Genomic DNA, 18226 nt, shown 5'->3' with positions numbered 1-18226 from the left:
GAACATTCCCACTTCGTCACATCCTCCCCTTGGGATAACAAGCCTGGTGCATATCAATTTCTTTGTTAAATTGACGAACTCATATAAGCTTGAAGCGTCCAGAGGGCATAACTGGACACTCCAAGACGGAGGTTCCTAGGGTTGTGTCTGGGACCGGAGATATTGGCTAGTGTCATTCGGTTGCACAATCCAAGCAGCGGCTGGCCAAAAATGCTTACTCACGTAGCTTACATGCTAGAGGCTGTGCGTGAACAGCCTGGGATTGGGGGTTCTCACAGCAGAGCAGGTTAAGGCTGGCTCCCAGAGTCGAGGATAGGAGTGACCTAGCAGACCACTGGCCTATCCAGATAACACCAGGGGAACGTCACAATCACACTGCAGTTGCGTCTCATCCATGTAATTTCTTTGAAAACGGAACCATTTGAATTTATTGCTTATTTCCATAATGCCAGCAATTATCAAATGATCGGCTTTGTACATAGATATGGGCCTAAGATGCAAAATTAAAACCTGGAGTTAGAGCTTGTCTACACAGAGAACTGGATTGACATAGTGCGGAAAGGCACCTCCTCCCTCTCACATGGCTTAGTGCTTCCCCTTCTGGCAGTGGTGGGGTTTGAGGTAAATCAGCCTCACTCTGGACAGTGTTTGTCTTCCCACTCTGTGTTTATTTAGCACTATTTTCAAGGTAGGCCTCCGGTAGGGTGACCAGGTGTCCCAATTTTATAGGGACAGTCCTGATTTTGGGGTCTTTTTCTTATATAGGCTCCTATTACCCCCCACTCCCGTCCCGGTTTTTCACATTTGCTGTCTGGTCACCCTAGCCTCCGGGCAGGCTCAAGGAGTGCTCCTTCACTAAACGAAAGAAAGAAATTCACTAACACAAAATAAAAGGGGGATACTTTTTCATGCCCCCTGTCTGTTGGGTGTTGCCCTGTTATTGGCCCTGCAGTGCCAGTCCTTCCCCTAAACAGGCAGTCAGTTTGGTTGTTTCCCCTGTAGGGAGGAGATCAGCCTCTCACCCAGCCGGGAGAAGCCTCTCTCTCTCTCTCTGCTGCCACTAGCCCTGCAGCAGCTTCTCTCTCCTCCTCCTCCTCCCTCACCAGAGGAGGGATTTTTAAATGTCTCAGGCAGCCCCTAACTGGACTCACATGTCCCTAGTTGACCCTTCTCAATTTATACAGAAAAGGGCCTTTATCATTCCAAGGCTATACCACCTTCCACCACTCTCTTACAGCTATCCAGCCTGATTTTGTCACAATAGCTATTGTGGAATAAGCTATTCCGCAATAGCTATTCCAGTTGCCACAATTATAGATGAAAGCCAGCTGCCAACTTCTGATCTGGTTCTGAATTTCTAATCCCTCTCCAAACTTTGGAAAGGGTTAGGTGGCTCTGATGGGAGGGGTTAGGATCTCATTGTTTAGGCTACCCGTAGTTCAACCTGAATTGTTCCTTACTGTTTGTCCAGGTAAGTCTCTCATCCTGGTCCTTCTAACTTACTGCAACGCTTTACTTTGTGTTAATCATCCAACCTCTGCAGCTTCAGTGAAATCACTGTCCTCAGCCTGAACTGAGCTCCATCAGGGTCAGTCTCTTATGTATTTAATTTTACTTATTATTATGTTAGTGTTTGTTCTTAAATTACATTCCTAATTAAATTACAAGAAAGCTTGTCTCTCTTACCAACAGAAGTTGGTCCAATAAAAGATGTCCTATGTTCTACCAGTTCTGAACTGTGGGGCTTCCACCTCCTCTGTGTAGGCTAAAATTTATGGGCCCTAGTCCTAGAGTGCAAGTTCGGCATGAGAAGCACATGCCGGATTGGGCCCCTGTATTTGGGCATTTATCTCTATTTGCATTTATGTTGTTGTTTTCAATGCACTGTATTGATTTCTGATGAACCTATTGTAAACAATAAGAATTTTATTAAAAAACAGCTCAAGCTTGTCATGTTGGCAGCTGCCCTTAAGGGAAATAGTAGTGAAACTGGAAAAAAATAGTACCGACAAGGCAAAGATATTAATTTTTTGTACTGAGCATAGCATGCTCACTACTTCATTTTGCACACTGCAGATACATGCACTGGGCCAAAATCGTCCCTGGTATAACCTCACACAGCAACAGAGGAGAGAAACATTTTTTTTTTAAATTAGGGAAATGTAGTTGTACAAGCGTAAGAATTGGCAGGAGGCCTCGCAGACAGCTGAAGAACCTGAAATGACTAATGACAATATATATAATAAATTGACTAGATTTCAATTTGAGGTTGTCTCTTTAGTAATACCTGTCTTTAACCCACGGATCTCAAATAACCTTACACTAACAAATTAAATCTCCAGTCTAAATTAATTAGTCCCTTCATTAGAAGCAAGAGAAGGCCATGAATCTATCGATTCTAAAACTATATGGGGTTTTATGTCATTTGTCCAATAAAACAGCAGAAACCAGAAGTAACAATCAGTAGAACTATGTACTGGGAAATCTCATTGCTAGCTCCTGCAATACCAGCCACATAAACTCACCAGTTCAGAAATGGGCAGCTCCAGAGTAAATTGCATATATGCAAATATGGAGATAAGAAACAATTTTCAAACCAATTAGAAATCATCGCTGACTATAAGCCAGACAGCCATGTAAGCAGATAACCAGGTGTCAGGTTGCTGCAGAAGGATCTTCAGTGGAGAGGTCAATCTTCCGAAAGGTAACTATGAACAGTGGTGCAGAGAGGTGTGTGTGTGTGTGTGTAGCTCACTAAAACTGAAGGGGGGATAATCTTTTGACTAAAATAAGGAATTGTGAATTAAAAAGATTTAAGGTGTCATCTTGGTTGGTTACTGCGAAACTGGCATACAGAGCTCCCATATCCTGTCTGCTGGCATGTGGCTTTGGCACACAGCCCATTACAATGTTTTAGACATCTTCAGCCTTGAAGTTTAATCTCTCCCTCATTCTCAACAGAGGGAAGATATTACTGCATGTGTGGGACTGTTAGCTGAATTTGTGGCTTTCAGTTGTCAGTGTTTGGTTTCTACTTAGTGTTTCTTAGGTTCTGTCCAGAAATATCTGGGTGTTGATGGTTGCTGGCAGACAAAAATCAATGGATGACAGATGGGCAGGTGTTTAGCGGGTTCTTTCGGTTCCGTGCTCAGCTCTGGTTTCATTTTGGATGTTGTGGACAGATCAGCTGATCAAGTCTTTAATTCATCAGTCTGGTGATTCTCAGGTACAGCTTGCTTCACGGACCATGGCTTCTTAGGCTCCACATCAGGATAATGGAATCTCTTGCCCTTCAGCAGTTGGCAAACAAAATCTCTCTCTCTCTCACCCATACATGCACGCCCACACACATACACACAAACATATAAAGCCTCTGACTCAGGATATTTTCCTCTCTGATAAGATATATGGCAATCCCTTTTTCTGAAGTGTTAAAGCTAGGCTGTCCAGGCTTTCTTAATTATAAAACTTTAGAGAAGACTTGGAAGTCACCTTTCTGAAGAAGACTGAATAATAAGGGTTGAAATGCCAAGGAGGGGAGGAACTGTGTAAGTGATCAATGAGGGTATAAATAGAAGAAAATAGGAAAAAACTTAGCGAAGAAAAAATAGGTTGCCTATTTGAGGAACATTTGAGAAGGGGAAATGGCCATATGGTTAAATCACAGACCTTGGGATCAGGAAACTTGGGCTCTGTTCTTGGCTTTGCCATAGGCTTCCTAGTTGAATATGGCAAGTCACTTCACCTCTGTTGTTTGTCTCAGTTTTCCCATCTGTAAAATGCAAATAATAATGCTCACCTGGGTGTTAAGATTAATTCATGAATTTGTAAAATCTCTAAAAAAACATTGTATATTAGAAATCAAAATAAATAGTTATTAAAATTAAATAGGCTGGTCAAAGCTGGTGTTATAGCATTCTAGGAACTTCTCTCTCTTTTGCTTCTCACCCATCTCCTTTTGTCTGGATGCCTCTGACTGCTTAGATTGTCCTGGCTTTTTCCTTGGTCTCAGTTCAGTGGCTCTGATTCCTGATGGTTCTGTCTCAGGGTTTCTCTCTGCCCTTTTACCTACTCTCTTAGCCTTTCCTGATAAGTGCTGCCTCCCTTGACATATTATCCACATAGTACTAGCTCTGTGAGGGTTGAACAAGATAATTAAAAGAATGCAAGCAGGATGGAGTGACCTTGTTCAGCAGGCACAGCCTAAAACAGACATTTTAGTGACTTGAGAAAGGTAACTAGTAAAATGTTAGACAAGTATCTGAAATCTCTTAATATGGTAAATTTTAGACCCTTTCTTTTGGGAATTGGGTGCATTGTTCCTACAGGCTGCTTTACAGACAGGTTATCAGGGGACGGGGTAAAGTTGTCTAATATAGTTAATTCTGCAGAGATGGGAGTTTGTGACATTTCACAACTTGCCCTGTGAGAATGAATTCTGTCCATTAGCAGAAAAATCAATATTCATGATCCCTAGCAATCTTCAACATTTCCTGGGAAGGCAATTCCTGGGATAAACTGTAACAAAGTCTGCTTATTGGGAAAGAAACAGAACAGTGTTCCTGATAATATGCCTGGAACCAGATCACAGGAGTTAGATGTGGGAAATGCCTATTACTCCTGTCTTGATTGCAGGGGACTGGACTAGATGACCTATTGAGGTCCCTTCCAATCCTACACTTCTATGATTCTATGATATTTGCATGTCTGGACATCTTCCCTACTTCATTCCTTTTGACCTTATAACTCATTATTTTCAAGGCCTTTCTTTACAACACATATATATTTCCTTAACTAAACTTAAGCTAACTCTAATTCTTAATTTTTATTATCCTACATGTGTGTAACCTGAACCTCTTGTTCTCAGATAGATTGTGGAGAGGGCAGTACTGGGGATTTACTTTACATATACCCCTAGCTCCTTTCAGCTGGACACTGAAACCTTCATTTTTCTTCTTCACCTGACACTCAAGCTTCACACAAGATATCAACTATGCCGAAGATCTTGATCCTCCCAGCGCTGCTTGTTTTGCTTATGCCTCTTCTCATACAAGCACAAGGTAACCTGAACACATTATGAACGTCCCTGGAGTCACACAGGGATGGATTTGAGCCATTCTCTTTCTTTCTCCATCTTAAGGCTCTCACAATCCTCTCTTCTGTGCTTCTTATGCAGTAAATCCAGTTATTTCAATATTGTTATTATCTGTTACCCCTTTGACAATGTGCTCATTGCTGTATAAGAATCAGATAAAAAGGCACAGATAGTCCCTGTTCCCCTAAATATGGGCTGTTTCCAGATCAAGATTTTGGTGTATGACAATTTTTGTTTTGATTTCTTATGGAATGAGCTGCTGGTTTAAATTACTGGCATTTAAACCTCGTCTTTGGCAAGTCTCCAAACATGTCTAGGACTGTTCTGTTTCCTGCACATTCTGGTTAACCTCAGTAACCTTCTCCTTGTGTTTGACCTGTACACACACTCAGATCCATGTGATCAGGACAGGAAATGAGCCCTGAATATGTGGGAACGTTTCTGAGCCTGGCAAGTTCTTTTCTGATAAATTTCTCATTTATTTTTACAGAGGAGCTAAGTGGGGACAAATCTGGTGAGTGTATCCATCCTTTACTATATTCTGGTCCATTTGAATTACCTCCGAAGCAATCAGCCTAATTATAATAAAGCACTGCAGGCCCTGTAGCAGCTGGGGTGCAGGTTCAGGACGATCCCCATTTATCACACAGGAGCTTGGACCTTGCTGGATGTCACTAATACTTACTCTCATGGCTCCCTAATATCCTTGCCTTTCAGTTTCCCAAAGGATTTCTCCACATCCTAGTGAGAAAAACTATCACCCCCTCTGAATCCCAAGGATGGGCTGGGATTGGAAGGGAAGCAAAAAATGGAAGCAAATGAGAGCATCATACACTGTGTACATTTCATTCCCTGATCCCATGGGACTAGAGCCCAAAGCATAAGGATAACATTACTGAGGGAGACTTGTTACCTAACTGTGATACATATTTATATATTATTCTCTTTTGTTTCTCCAAGAGGAATCTGGTGCTTTTGAATCTGGGCAAGCAAGTGGGGAGCTTAGCGGAGAAGCAAGTGGTGAATCTAGTAGACAAGTCAGTGGAGAGCTAGGCTGGGAGCCCAGTGGGCAATCTATGGGTAAGTTAATTCTGTTTCTTTCTGTTACTTTGTTACTGCTTTTACATTTCTCTACTTATCTGCCAAGAGAGACTGACAAGGTGAAAGAAGCCCCTAGTCCGCTCCTTGCACCGGAATCCTCCACAATGCACTGAATTTTAGCATCCTATTCACCCACAACCTAAGCAGCTCCCTGATTTGGCCCTCAGGAAAGGACAGGCTGGGTCCAGTGCCATATAAATGCTCTCCTCAGCTGTATATGATCTATCCTTATATCCATGGATTAAAGGGACTCCCCACTGTAATGAGTGTCATCTGGGCCAACACCAGGTATTGAACCAGGGGCCTCCACAGCTAAACACGAGTCATTACAGATTGATCTAAAAAGACAGGCTCTCTAGCTCAGAGCGCAAGCAGACTCACATTCTCTGTGGGTCAGGCTGAGAAAGAGACATATAACACTCACTGACCAGAGGGTTCCACCACTACAGGTTTAGTTCTTACTAAAATAATAATGGTAATGCCTAGCTCTGATGTAACACTTTTCATCAGTAGATCTCAAAGCACTTAATTATTCTAACCATGCAGAGTTTCCAGGATTAAGCCTCTGATTTTTGTTCATTGTAGGTCAATCCAGCCTCCCCGAGGAAAGCAGTGGAAGTGGATCTGAGCCCTGTAAGTGGATTCTGCTCTGTCTATTCTGTTGTCATTCCTCTTCTCCTCCAAAAAGATCACAGTCCTGCCATTTCTGCATGCACCATTTGACTCCTCTCTTCTGTCTTAATCAGAGGTGGCCTTGAGGGCTAAAGAATCCAGGATGAATTGTCACTGAGGTGTTCCCATCTCCTCCTGGCTTATGAAGCCAGGGATTTAATTGCTGGAGGTGAGAACAACTAATGGTGTTTTGCCAAACCTTGTCACTCTGAGATGTGTTTTGCAAAACCCAGGTCTATTTGGATTAAGGTTTTATTATATCTGAACCATTGACATTTAGGATGGGATCTGGATAAATGGTTCCAGTTTTGGTCTCTTCGTATTAATCATTCATAAGGCAATGCAGGCTACCACATCCCAGATGCTCTCCTTCTCTGAGGTCAATAGTTATGTGTCTGCTCAGCCTGGGATTTCTTGACACCAGGACACATGGTCTAGATCACTGACTGCATAGGCTCTGTACCTTTTTCCATCCTGCAGGTTGTTGTGGATTGGTAGCCCATTTTTATAAGGCCCTTGTAGCATCTGGGTGGTCCCCATAACATCCATAACTTATAAAATCCCAATAAGAAAGATGTTAAGTGTTGGGGTTCCATTTTGTAGGTCTCTATCCAATCTGTCTCTGTTTCGGATGGTGAAGGCATGCTGGCTCCAGACCAAAGAATTCAATTCAATTTTTACCCATGCATCATACCCTTTCTCTCCTTTTAGCATATGAAATAGATTGAGATGGATGAAACGTCCCACCCACTCCCTTTACATCATCAGCTGCATTGAAGGAGATTTCAAGCCTCAAAATGAGAAGCACAACATCACCCTTGAGAAATGAGTGTGTAGAGCATTAGCAAGAGTGCTGTTGAGTTTGTTAAATTTCTAACATTTGTGATTATTCTCTTAATAAAGTATTTAGGGTGCATTATATTCTGAAAAGTGACTGTAAAAATGGTTACTTTTCATTCAGTAGCTCTGCTGTGTGCATGTATCAAACTCAGAGTGACTGACTTTAGTGACTAAAATATGTTTTTTGTGTGTTCATCCTGAAGAGCCATCACAGTTCAGAGAGAAGAAGCTGGAGTCTATGCCTTCTTCTGCATCATCCACAGAATTATTTACTGAAGTCTGGTTACACCTGTGCGAAGCCATTGATGGGAATGGGACTGCACAAGTGTTACTGAGGGCAGAATTTGGCCTGGAGTGCTTTTACTATTGGTGTTGATGTACGGGAAAAAAAGAACCCTGCTTGATTCTTGGAGCTCAGGCTGAGTTTACAGAGTCAGCAGCTAGAAAAAACAACATTTTTATTTTTATTAATTTGATCTGGAGTCCCAGAAAGATTATATGCATGGAGCCCCACAATGCCATTTATACAGTCACTTTTCAAAATATGACTATCATCCAAGCTGTGATGAATTGGAGGGATCTATTGAGAGGTGATGTGCAATAATTAAACTGTGACCTCTGAGAATTCTCCAAGCAGGTGAACATTCTGCCATTCTCTCAACTAAGATCTATCCCTTGCTAATATAACGATCACTGTACATAAAAAATGATGACATTAAAATGCTGATAGTGTGGCTCTCTATTGCAGCAGCAGATCACATCCTCTCCTTGCCTACATAATGTTTTTTTTAATTCTTTCACTTCATGATCTTACACACTAGCAACAGTACTGCATATTACAATCTAACAATAAATAAAGCCCATAGTTGGGACATAAGTGATGTACATGTGATGCTAGTCAACCCTATTAATGATTGGCGAACAATTTTTTTGATCTACTTGCCTTGAGAGTCCATTCCACAGCCTAATACATCTCACCATCAGGAAGCTTTTCCAGATGGCCAACCTAAAATTGCTTTTTATCCTTCTTTCATAAGACAGTCTCTCCAGCCCATTAACTTCTAGTGCTGGGAACTTGTCCTGCCTTCCTTCCACATCCTGAGCTCCCAAAACCCTCTACAACTGCAGGGTCACACAGTTCTCTCCCCCTTTCTCTCCCAGTCTCAGTTTCTTGCTTCCCATCAGTATCCAGTCTCAGAATGTCCGTCTGTCCCCCGGCCACGCCACAGGCACCTTGTCCCAATCTACTCTCCTCCTCTCATCTCGATCTGATTCTTGTCTCTTCAACTATTCAATTCAGGTGGTTTCCTTTCTGCACTGCCTGGGCCCACAGGGGAAGACAGTCTCCCTGGGACAGAGTGCCAGGAGTGAACAGATGAGCCTGTACTCTGACTGTGATGCTGGCCAAGCCCCAGGTCTTATTGGATGGGAGGAGGGATAGCTCAGTGGTTTGAGCATTAGCCTGCTAAACCCAGGGTTGTGAGCTCAATCCTTGAGGGGGCCACCTAGGGATCTGGGGCAAAATCAGTACTTGGTCCTGCTAGTGAAGGCAGGGGGCTGGACTTGATGACCTTTCAAGGTCCCTTCCAGTTCTAGGAGATAGGATATCCCACCCACTGCCCTACTTTTGGTCTGGGCTTCCTGCAGGGCTGAAGTCATCTGTCTGTCCCCTCTAACACATGGCCCCAGCCCTTTCCTGCTTATAGGCTTGATCCATCAGCACTGGAGACCATGGAAATTATGTCATTGACTTCAATGAGAACTAGACCAGGCCTTAGCTTTAGGCTCATATGTAATACACGTTATACCAATATCACCATTGGAGTTGATCCAAAGTCAGCACTAAAGATGTTTGTGGAACTTTGAGTCCACATTTCCTGCCTTTCAAATGGTTTTTATTTATATACTTCAATGAAAACTGGTCACTAGGTGAAATTTAATGGCCTGTGTTATACAGGAAGTCAGACTTGATCATCTAAGGACCCCTTCTGGCCTTAAATTCTATGAATCTACAGATTCTATGAATCTATGAATCTATGAATCTATTTTTAAAAATTAAACACGGTCCTGAAACTTTTTAATGTCCTTTTTTATTGAACTCCTACCCATAGGTCTTACACCAATCAGCCTAATAAAACACATCTCCATGATATATTCAACTGGGGAATTAGTTCTGGATTCCCAATTCTTATTTTATCATAGCAATGGACAAGCTGCTTCACAGCCTGGATCCTGTTCCCATTGGTAAACGATTATTGGCTTTAATGGTACAGGATCAGGCCCAGTGTTTGTCAAGTGGAGCTTAAATGGTAAATCATAATTTCAAATAACAAAGCACAGACACTAAGACATTAAATGATACCATAAGAAATCATGGCCTAATTCCCAGCACTCAGATTGTACATTCTGAAACATTCACACAGCTGAAGAAGAATTCTCCATTAATCTTTCAATAATACCTGGCATTCAAGTTCTTTACCTTTTTCAAAATACTAAATTCAAATTAGTCCAATTTCAGTTTAAATTGTCTATTTCTTTTTCTCTTCTTCTACGAGGTTTGGTAATGGCAACTTTCCAATAATACTCTACTGTCTGCAGAGAGAGGCAGCAATTCTGTCTCTGTCTCTGTCTCTGTCTCTGTCTCTCTCTCTCTCTCTCTCTCACACACACACACACACACACACACACACACACACACACACACACACGGCTCTCTCAGGAAGGCTTTACTTTTGTTCTTTCATTTTTCATTTTCAAGCCATGGTCATGGACAGTAGCTGTTTGTATCTGTGGGGAAAATGCATTAATTGTAATGCGATCTTAACAAAATTGCATATCTATGAATATTAAAAACTCGGTGTCCCTTATAAATGTACTGCACGATTGTTAGGGAACAAGAGTCAACCTCTGTCACTGCTCTGGTGAGCCTTTGCTGTAGGTCAGACAAACCCTGAATAACTGGTAGATTTCAGCTCCAAACTCAGAAGCTCACAGTATTAGAAGGGACTGCAGGGGTCATCTAATCTAACCCCCAGATATCTAGCTCCACAATCTCTCCTTTGAACTTTCTCTCCTTTGCCACCATTTCACTCTTCAGCAAATCCATTTGCCTTAGTAAATAATATTGGAAAAATGTCCAAAGGATAACACAAGGAAAAGCCTTGTGCTGGGCACCACATGTGCACCGGGACTCAAGCATTGAAGCTATTTGCTGTCAGTAAGATCCCTTTCTAAACTCCTTTCACCATTGCCTTGCCTGTTTTAATTCGTGGTTATTGGGGGATAAGACATTCAAACAGCAACACAGGAGGTGAACAAGTTTTGTGAAGCTGCATGAAATGTGATGCAGGTAAGGCCCACAGAGTGGCACCAGCAGCTAACAAAAGTTCATTTTAGTTCTTTCATTCTTAGAGATGACACTTCTTTCTACCCCAGAAACATGACCAACCTTATGATTTGCAGGGCAAGAACTTGTAATTGGGGGAGAAATGGGGCAATGGGGTGCTTTTCTCTCCAGACCTGCAGACAGACAGGGGATAAGAATAGGATGGGGTGAGGAATCCATCCATAAGTTACAATTACCAAGTCTATATAAATAGAAGTAATAGTTTGTGGGGCTAAGAGAAGCAACCTCAATCTGCCTGATCTTTCTGGGTTTGTGGAGAAGGAAGTACATCACAAGGCTCATGGATTCTGTTATTTACCCTCCTTTTATTTCAGCCTTTATAGCATTCCTGCTCGCTTTAAGAAAGAGGATGTAGCTCATGAAAAATGGGACTTACCCAATGAGACAATGTAACACAGTGAGAGAAGCACACAACACCAGGCAGTCAGCAAATGGGAGAGGGCAACTGGAGTGTAACACCGCCAGTCAGCAGGGGGACATGGCAGCATGGGATAATATGGAGCCATTAGCAGGGAGACAGAGCAATACAAAGAGGGTGACCCCAGGGCACCAGCAAGGGCAATAGGAGGATTGAAGCGAGGCATTCATCAGGCAGAGAGGGCAGCTGGAGTGTAAGTTCAGGAGAGTGATTAGGACATAACTACACAGCAAAAGCTGTGCATGAGATAGCCTACCTGAGCCTGCCTGAATCCAGCTAGTGCAGGTACGAAGAGCTGTGAAGACAGTGCAGTGCAGGCTTCAGCACAGGTAGTATAAGCATGCTATACCCTGGGTACATACTCATACTAGCCCACTCTGAAGCCTTCACTGCACTGTCTTCACTGCTATTTGTACCTGCACTAGCTGGATTCAAGCTATCTCAGGTAGCCCAGCCATAGCCATGCTGGGCAGACATACATCAGTTTAGTGAGAATCTACCCTGTAGTGCTGGCACAATTCTCCATTCCCATCCCTTTTCACTGCAAGAGGAACAAAATTTCCTCTCCTTTCTCCCAGTGTCTTCTCCCTGGGGCCATTAACAGCTATGTAACAGAACCAGTCAAGCAGGATGAGGTCAGCTTGTCAGTTTCTCATTACAGCTGGAAACTCTGGTTTGCTCACTTTTTAATTCATGGCTCCAAGGTCCCACACTGACTGAAACAAATGCCCCTCACCAATGGCACAGGGTTACAATGCCATTCAATTTTTTTTTTTTGGTGGGGGGAATCAGAATGGGGTCCCTGCTGGGGGCAAGGACTATAATTTGCCCCACCCCTCAAGAAATATCTGAATTGGCACCACTGCCCCTCATCCCCATAACTTCTCATCACCAGGCCTAGTGTTTAAGATCTGGGCTGCATGAGTAAGAGAACTTTGGGCCAAATTCTGTACTCATTTACACTAAGGTAAATCTAGAATAACTTCACACCGGTGCTTATGTCGGTGTAACTTATGTCGCTCAAGGGGGTGGAATAATCATACCCTGGAGTGACATAAGTTATATCAACATACGTGGTAGTGTAGACATAGCCGCAGCCTACCGCAACAAGAGGACTTTTTCCCATCACTGGCTATGTCAACACCTCCACTTATGTCGGCAAAACTTATGTCGCTCAGGGGTGTGAATATTCCACCCCCCTGAGCAACATAAGTTACACCACACGTGCTGTAGTGGTGCATCCGTATCGGTATAGCAGTGCCACTGCAGCGCTGTATGTGTAGACATGGTCACTGTAGAAACACCACCTCCTTGAGTGACAGTAGCTGTATCAATGGAAGCACTAGGTCCATTGACCTAGCTGCATCTATGCTAGGATTTAGGTCAGCATAACTACGGTGCTCAGGTGTGTGGATTTTTCACTCCCCTCAGGACTATATCAATGATGACCTAAATGTTTAGTAGACTGGGCCTCAGTCTCAGAAAGGATTCAGGATGCAGTTGAGACAGAACAGCCTCAGGGTAACTTTGACCATCGGTAACATCATGGATCAGGCACGGCAGTTACTCCCTAGTGTCAGGTGTGTCCCCTTATGCAAAACTTCAAAGTGCCACAATACTTCTCCCTCTGCTGAGCATCTGAGCTGTATGGGAGTTTATTTAACTATGGTTCAAGCTTCACTCATTCAGACACTACAGTCCTTGCTTCTCTTCCTCTCCTGACACCTGTCCCTACCAACCATGCCAAAGAAGGTGCTGATCCTCTCGCTCTGCTGGCTGTGCTTCTGGCTGCTCCAACAGAAGGTAGCCCAATGCCATCACACCCATTGATTAGGTGTCACCCTGCAGGTGAGTTTATTCATCTTTTCACTTGAGCATAGTGGGTATAACAGTGATGTTACTTGTGGTGATGCTGATCTGACAGGCACATTTCCAGCTGCCCAGCATGAGATTTAACAGCAGTAGATTCACACAACAATTCTGAAGATCGAGGTTCCAATTCTCCCTTTGGGTGGATTTATCCCTAATGAACATTGATCCAAATCACTGAACCACCATAACCTCCAGTAGAAATGGCAATCCTCAAGGGACAGTAAGAACTGGAAATAGAAAGGGGTGGGGAAAATCAGGGCTCAGGACATTCATGCAAAGACAGGGGTCTGACATGCATAAAGTAGTCTCTAGTCCAGCCTCCAGGAATGCTCATGGGGGATGATATCGTCTACATTCTTTGTTTCTAGGTGTATACATTTACATTTAGCCATGTTAAAACACATATTGTTTGCTTCAGCCCAGCTTACCAAGTGATCTAGATCACTCCGTCTCAGTGACCTGTCCTTTTCATTATCTACCACTGCCCCAAGTTTTGTGTCATCTGCAGAATAAGGCCAATGACATACAGTTGTATTGTTCTGATTCCATCCAGTGGAGGGCAAAGGTGTATGCCTGCACACGTGAACACACACATTGAACACAAGACTCCCATTGATTACATGGGAAGCAGGATATTAGGTGGTTAGGTATAACAAATGTCTCAGCTGTGCATGTCTCCTGCATGATATCTCAGCTGTTTCCTATTGGGCCATGTCTACACACACAGCGCTGCAGAGGCGTAGCTGTACCAATACAGCTGCGCCGCTGCCTTGAGTCTGGTGAAGATGCTCTATGCTGACAGGACTGAGCTCTCCCGTCGGCTTAAAATTCCACCCCCGTGAGTGAAATAAGCTACACTGACATAGCGCTATACCCACTGATGCTTATGTCAGTGTAACATAGGTCACTCAGGGGGGTAGAATATTCACACCTTTGAGTGACATAAGTTATACTGACATAAGCAGTAGTGTAGACATAGCCTTATTTATAGGTGTAACTGTAGCTTGGAAGAGGGATAGCTCAGTGGTTTGAGCATTGTCCTACTAAACCCACAGTTGTGAGTTGAATCCTTGAGGGGGCCTGTAGTGAGTCGGTGTGGCTCCCCTCCTGCCCAGAAGAGGGAGCCCACGTGCCGGCACCAGAGTGGGTGGGACCACCACCGCCTGTCCCCGCCCCCCGGAAGTCAAGGGGCGGGACAGGAAGTATAAAGGCCGGCCGCCAGAGCTCAGTTGGCGGCCAGCCACCACAGGGAGCAGACGTGCGGCCGGGAGCTCCCGGCCAGGAGACTGTCGAAGACCCTAGCTGGCCTGAGCTACCCCGGGCCCGCTACGAGGAGGAGCCGCCGGAGCCCGTTCACGCCCGCCACTGGGAGAACCCCTGGGAACCGAACCCCGCTAACCCGGAGGGTGAGACTGGACCCGAACCCCTCAGCCCCTGCTGCTATCCAGAGGAGCCGCCTGAGGACCATTGGCCGGACTTCCCGGCAGAGCTACCAGACTTGCCGCCGAGCCCGGGCAGAGAGGAGCCCATGCAGGTGGACTGGCCCGATCCCGGCGCAACGACCGAGGTAGGCTGTGAGGGGGAGCACGGAAGTAGCCCGGGGGTAGCCGACCCCGGTCCGGCTGCAGCTGAATGTGAGCCTATGTCAGTGTGTTGCGGTCTGGATACCCCACTGACCAGCAGCGGCAGCAACCGCTGTTAGGGCCCCGGGCTGGAACGCAGTGGAGTGGGTGGGCCTGCGTTCCCCCCTGCCACCCTCCGTACGGGTGGCAGGCTTCCCCCTCACCCAACGCTCGGCTACAGAAGCCTGGGCCTTGAACTATTTGCCTGCTCAGCCCCTGCAACAAGGGCCTGAGCTTAACTGTGTTTGCCCCGCCCTGATCCAGGGCCTGGGCTTTGAACTGCTTGCTCGCTCAGCCCCTGCAACAAGGGCCTGAGTTAACGGTGTTTGCCCCGCCCTGATCCAGGGCCTGGGCTCTGAACTATTTGCTCGCTCAGCCCCTGCAACAAGGGCCTGAGCTTAACTGCGTTTGCCCCGCCCTGATCCAGGGCCTGGGCTCTGAACTATTTGCTCGCTCAGCCCCTGCAACAAGGGCCTGAGCTAACTGTGTTTGCCCCGCCCTGATCCAGGGCCTGGGCCCTGAACTATTTGCTCGCTCAGCCCCTGCAACAAGGGCCTGAGCTTAACTGTGTTTGCCCCGCCCTGATCCAGGGCCTGGCCTCTGAACTATTTGCTCGCTCAGCCCCTGCAAACAAGGGCCTGAGCTTAACTGTGTTTGCCCCACCCTGATCCAGGGCCTGGGCTTTGAACTGTTTGCTCGCTCAGCCCCTGCAACAAGGGCCTGAGCCTAACTGTGTTTGCCCCGCCCTGATCCAGGGCCTGGGCTTTGAACTATTTACCCGCTCAGCCCCTGCCATAAGGACCTGAGCCTAACTGTGTTTGCCCCGCCCTGATCCAGGGCCTGGGCTCTGAACTATTTGCCCGCTCAGCCCAGCAAGCAAGGGTCTGAGCTAACTGTGTTTGCCCCGCCCTGATCCAGGGCCTGGGCTCCTGAGCTTTAACTGTGGTTGCTCCGACTCTGCACCAAAGAGCCGGAGTTTCAGGACTAACTGACTGCTTATTCCCAGAGTAGTGAGTCGGTGTGGCTCCCCTCCTGCCCGGAAGGGTCGAGCCCCGGCTAGGACCTACTACATTTGGCGCCCAACGTGGGGCACGAGCCCCTGCCCCTGTGAGAAGGGGCTAGAGGGGGAGTGGCCGTTGCCCCCCCCCCATTCTAAGGAATGGATATGGAGCAGCTGTTTCAGCTGCTCGCGGAGAGCCAGGAGCGGCAGCAGGCGGCCCAGCTGCAGCAGCAACAGCAACAGCAGGCCGCTCAGCTCGCACAGCAACAGCAGCGAGATGCCGCCCAACTCCAGTTGCAGCAGGAACAGCACACAGCCCAGCTCGAGCAACAGCAACAGCTGGTGCGGCAGTTGGGAGTCCAGCTGCAGCAGCTGCTGGTCACGTTCCCTCGCCCCGCACCGGGGCCGGCAGGGGAGGCTGCGGAGATGCCGCGGTTAGCTGCCCCCCTTCGCTTGACTAAGATGAGCCCAGACGACGACCCGGAGGCATTCCTGGTCACGTTCGAGCGGGTAGCCCTCGTCGCCGGGTGGCCCAGGGACCAGTGGGCTACTCTCTTAGCCCCCTACCTGACGGGGGCGGCCCAGGTGGCCTATCGGGGATTGGCGGCTGAGGAAGCACGGGACTACGACCTGGTGAAGGCCGCGATATTGGACGCCCTCGACGTCAGTCCCGAGACTTTCCGACAAAGGTTTCGGGGCCAGACTTACCCCACCGGGGCCCGACCGCGGGTAGTGGCCCAAACCTTAAAAGAGGCTTGCCGACGGTGGCTACAGCCCGGCACCCGGACGGCGGAGGAGGTAACCGAGCAGGTGGTGTTGGAACAGTTCGTGCACACCCTACCCTCCCGAGGGCGCGCCTGGGTGCTTCGCCACCGGCCGACGACACTGGCCCAGGCCGTGTCGCTAATGGAGGACTTCCTAGCCGCCGAAGATGCGGTAGGACCCACCTTCCGCCGCCCCGGGCCCGAACCAGCCCGCGGCGAAAAGAAAGGGGAACCCCTGAGCGGACCACGACCCCCCGCACCGAGGCCCGACCCCCGCCGCGAGACCCGGATCCGGCACGCGGACCCGGCTCCTCGGACCGGACCAGTGGCCCCGGGCCAGGGGCCCCCAAGGGCTCGACGAAGCCCCCCCCGGAGCCCAAGCCGGGAAGGCCCCCGGAGCAGACGACCTGAACTTGGACCCTGCTTCAGTTGTGGGAAGATGGGACACCTCCGCCGGGACTGTCCGGAGATGGATTGCAGCTATGGGCAAGTGTGGGCGGGCCACACTCGAGCCAGGCCAGCCATGAACCCCAAGCTGACCGTCCCGGCGGCCGTCGGAGGACGGACTACGCGGGCCTTGATCGATTCGGGTTATGGACAGACGTTGGTCCGTAAGGACCTGGTACCGCCGGGTGATAACCGCCTCGGATGTATTCATCTACAATGCATCCATGGGGATGTCCGACCATACCCCAGCGCCCGGGTCCCCCTAACCATCGCGGGGATCACCCGACACCTGGTGGTTGGGGTAGCTCCCCATCTTGCATACCCTGTGATCCTCGGTCGGGACTGGCCGGCCTTTGAGGAAGTCCTACGGTCCACGCCGGCCCTGGAGGCTGATCGGTTGGGGTCCTCCTCCGAGACCCCCGAGCAGGGTCCAGCGACCGAGATAGACAACACGGACGCAGCGGGACCGTCGCCGGAGCCGGCCCCTCAGCCCCGCTTCGATACCGATTTCTGTCGGGACCAGCGAGAGGATCCCACCCTTAGCCGCTTCTACGAGCAGCTCGCGGCAGTAGACGGGAAGGTTGTGGACCCCCAGCGGGCCACCCTGTGGCCCCATTTTGAGCTACGCCGGGACCGGCTCTACCGCCTGGACCGTGACCCCCGCACCCAGGAACCACAAACCCAACTGTTAGTGCCCCTGTGTCACCGGCGGGCGGTAATGAAGTTGGCCCACGATGTGCCAGCCGCCGGGCACCTGGGGCGAGAGAAGACCCTCGCCCGAATCCTGGCGCGCTTCTTTTGGCCAGGAATCTCTCAGGAGGTGAAAGAATATTGCGCCTCCTGCCCAGAGTGTCAGAGGGTCGCCCCGCCCGGGATCCCCAAGGCACCCCTGGTCCCCATGCCAGTGATGGAGACGCCCTTTGAACGGGTCGCCATGGACCTCGTGGGCCCCCTCCCGAAAAGTGCCGCGGGGTTTCAATACATCCTGG

At 47.7% G+C, this 18226-nt stretch overlaps 1 protein-coding gene across 6 annotated transcripts; it reads left to right on the top strand.

The window, feature by feature from the left end:
• The first annotated feature begins 1520 nt into the window (after nt 1-1520).
• On the top strand, nt 1521-10524 carry LOC128830514 (chondroitin proteoglycan 3-like). 6 transcript variants are annotated; one of them, XM_054016363.1, is made up of 6 exons: nt 1521-1588; nt 4974-5060; nt 5586-5609; nt 6056-6175; nt 6782-6829; nt 7580-10524. In XM_054016363.1, exons 2-6 carry the CDS (start codon nt 4994-4996, stop codon nt 7594-7596), a joined length of 276 nt encoding a protein of 91 aa, XP_053872338.1. In that variant the 5' UTR covers nt 1521-1588; nt 4974-4993; the 3' UTR covers nt 7597-10524. The 6 variants fall into 6 exon arrangements, 5 of the variants coding, with proteins under 5 accessions (XP_053872338.1, XP_053872336.1, XP_053872337.1 ...); XM_054016361.1 differs by having other exon boundaries at nt 1532-1588; nt 4872-5060; XM_054016362.1 differs by having other exon boundaries at nt 1538-1588; nt 4868-5060.
• Nucleotides 10525-18226: the final 7702 nt, after the last annotated feature.

The sequence above is a fragment of the Malaclemys terrapin genome, chromosome 1 (assembly GCF_027887155.1).
Source record: "Malaclemys terrapin pileata isolate rMalTer1 chromosome 1, rMalTer1.hap1, whole genome shotgun sequence".
NCBI classification, from domain to species: Eukaryota; Metazoa; Chordata; order Testudines; family Emydidae; genus Malaclemys; species Malaclemys terrapin.
The sequence above is the reverse complement of the archived record's forward strand: the minus strand, read 5'-3'. Positions and strand labels throughout refer to the sequence as shown.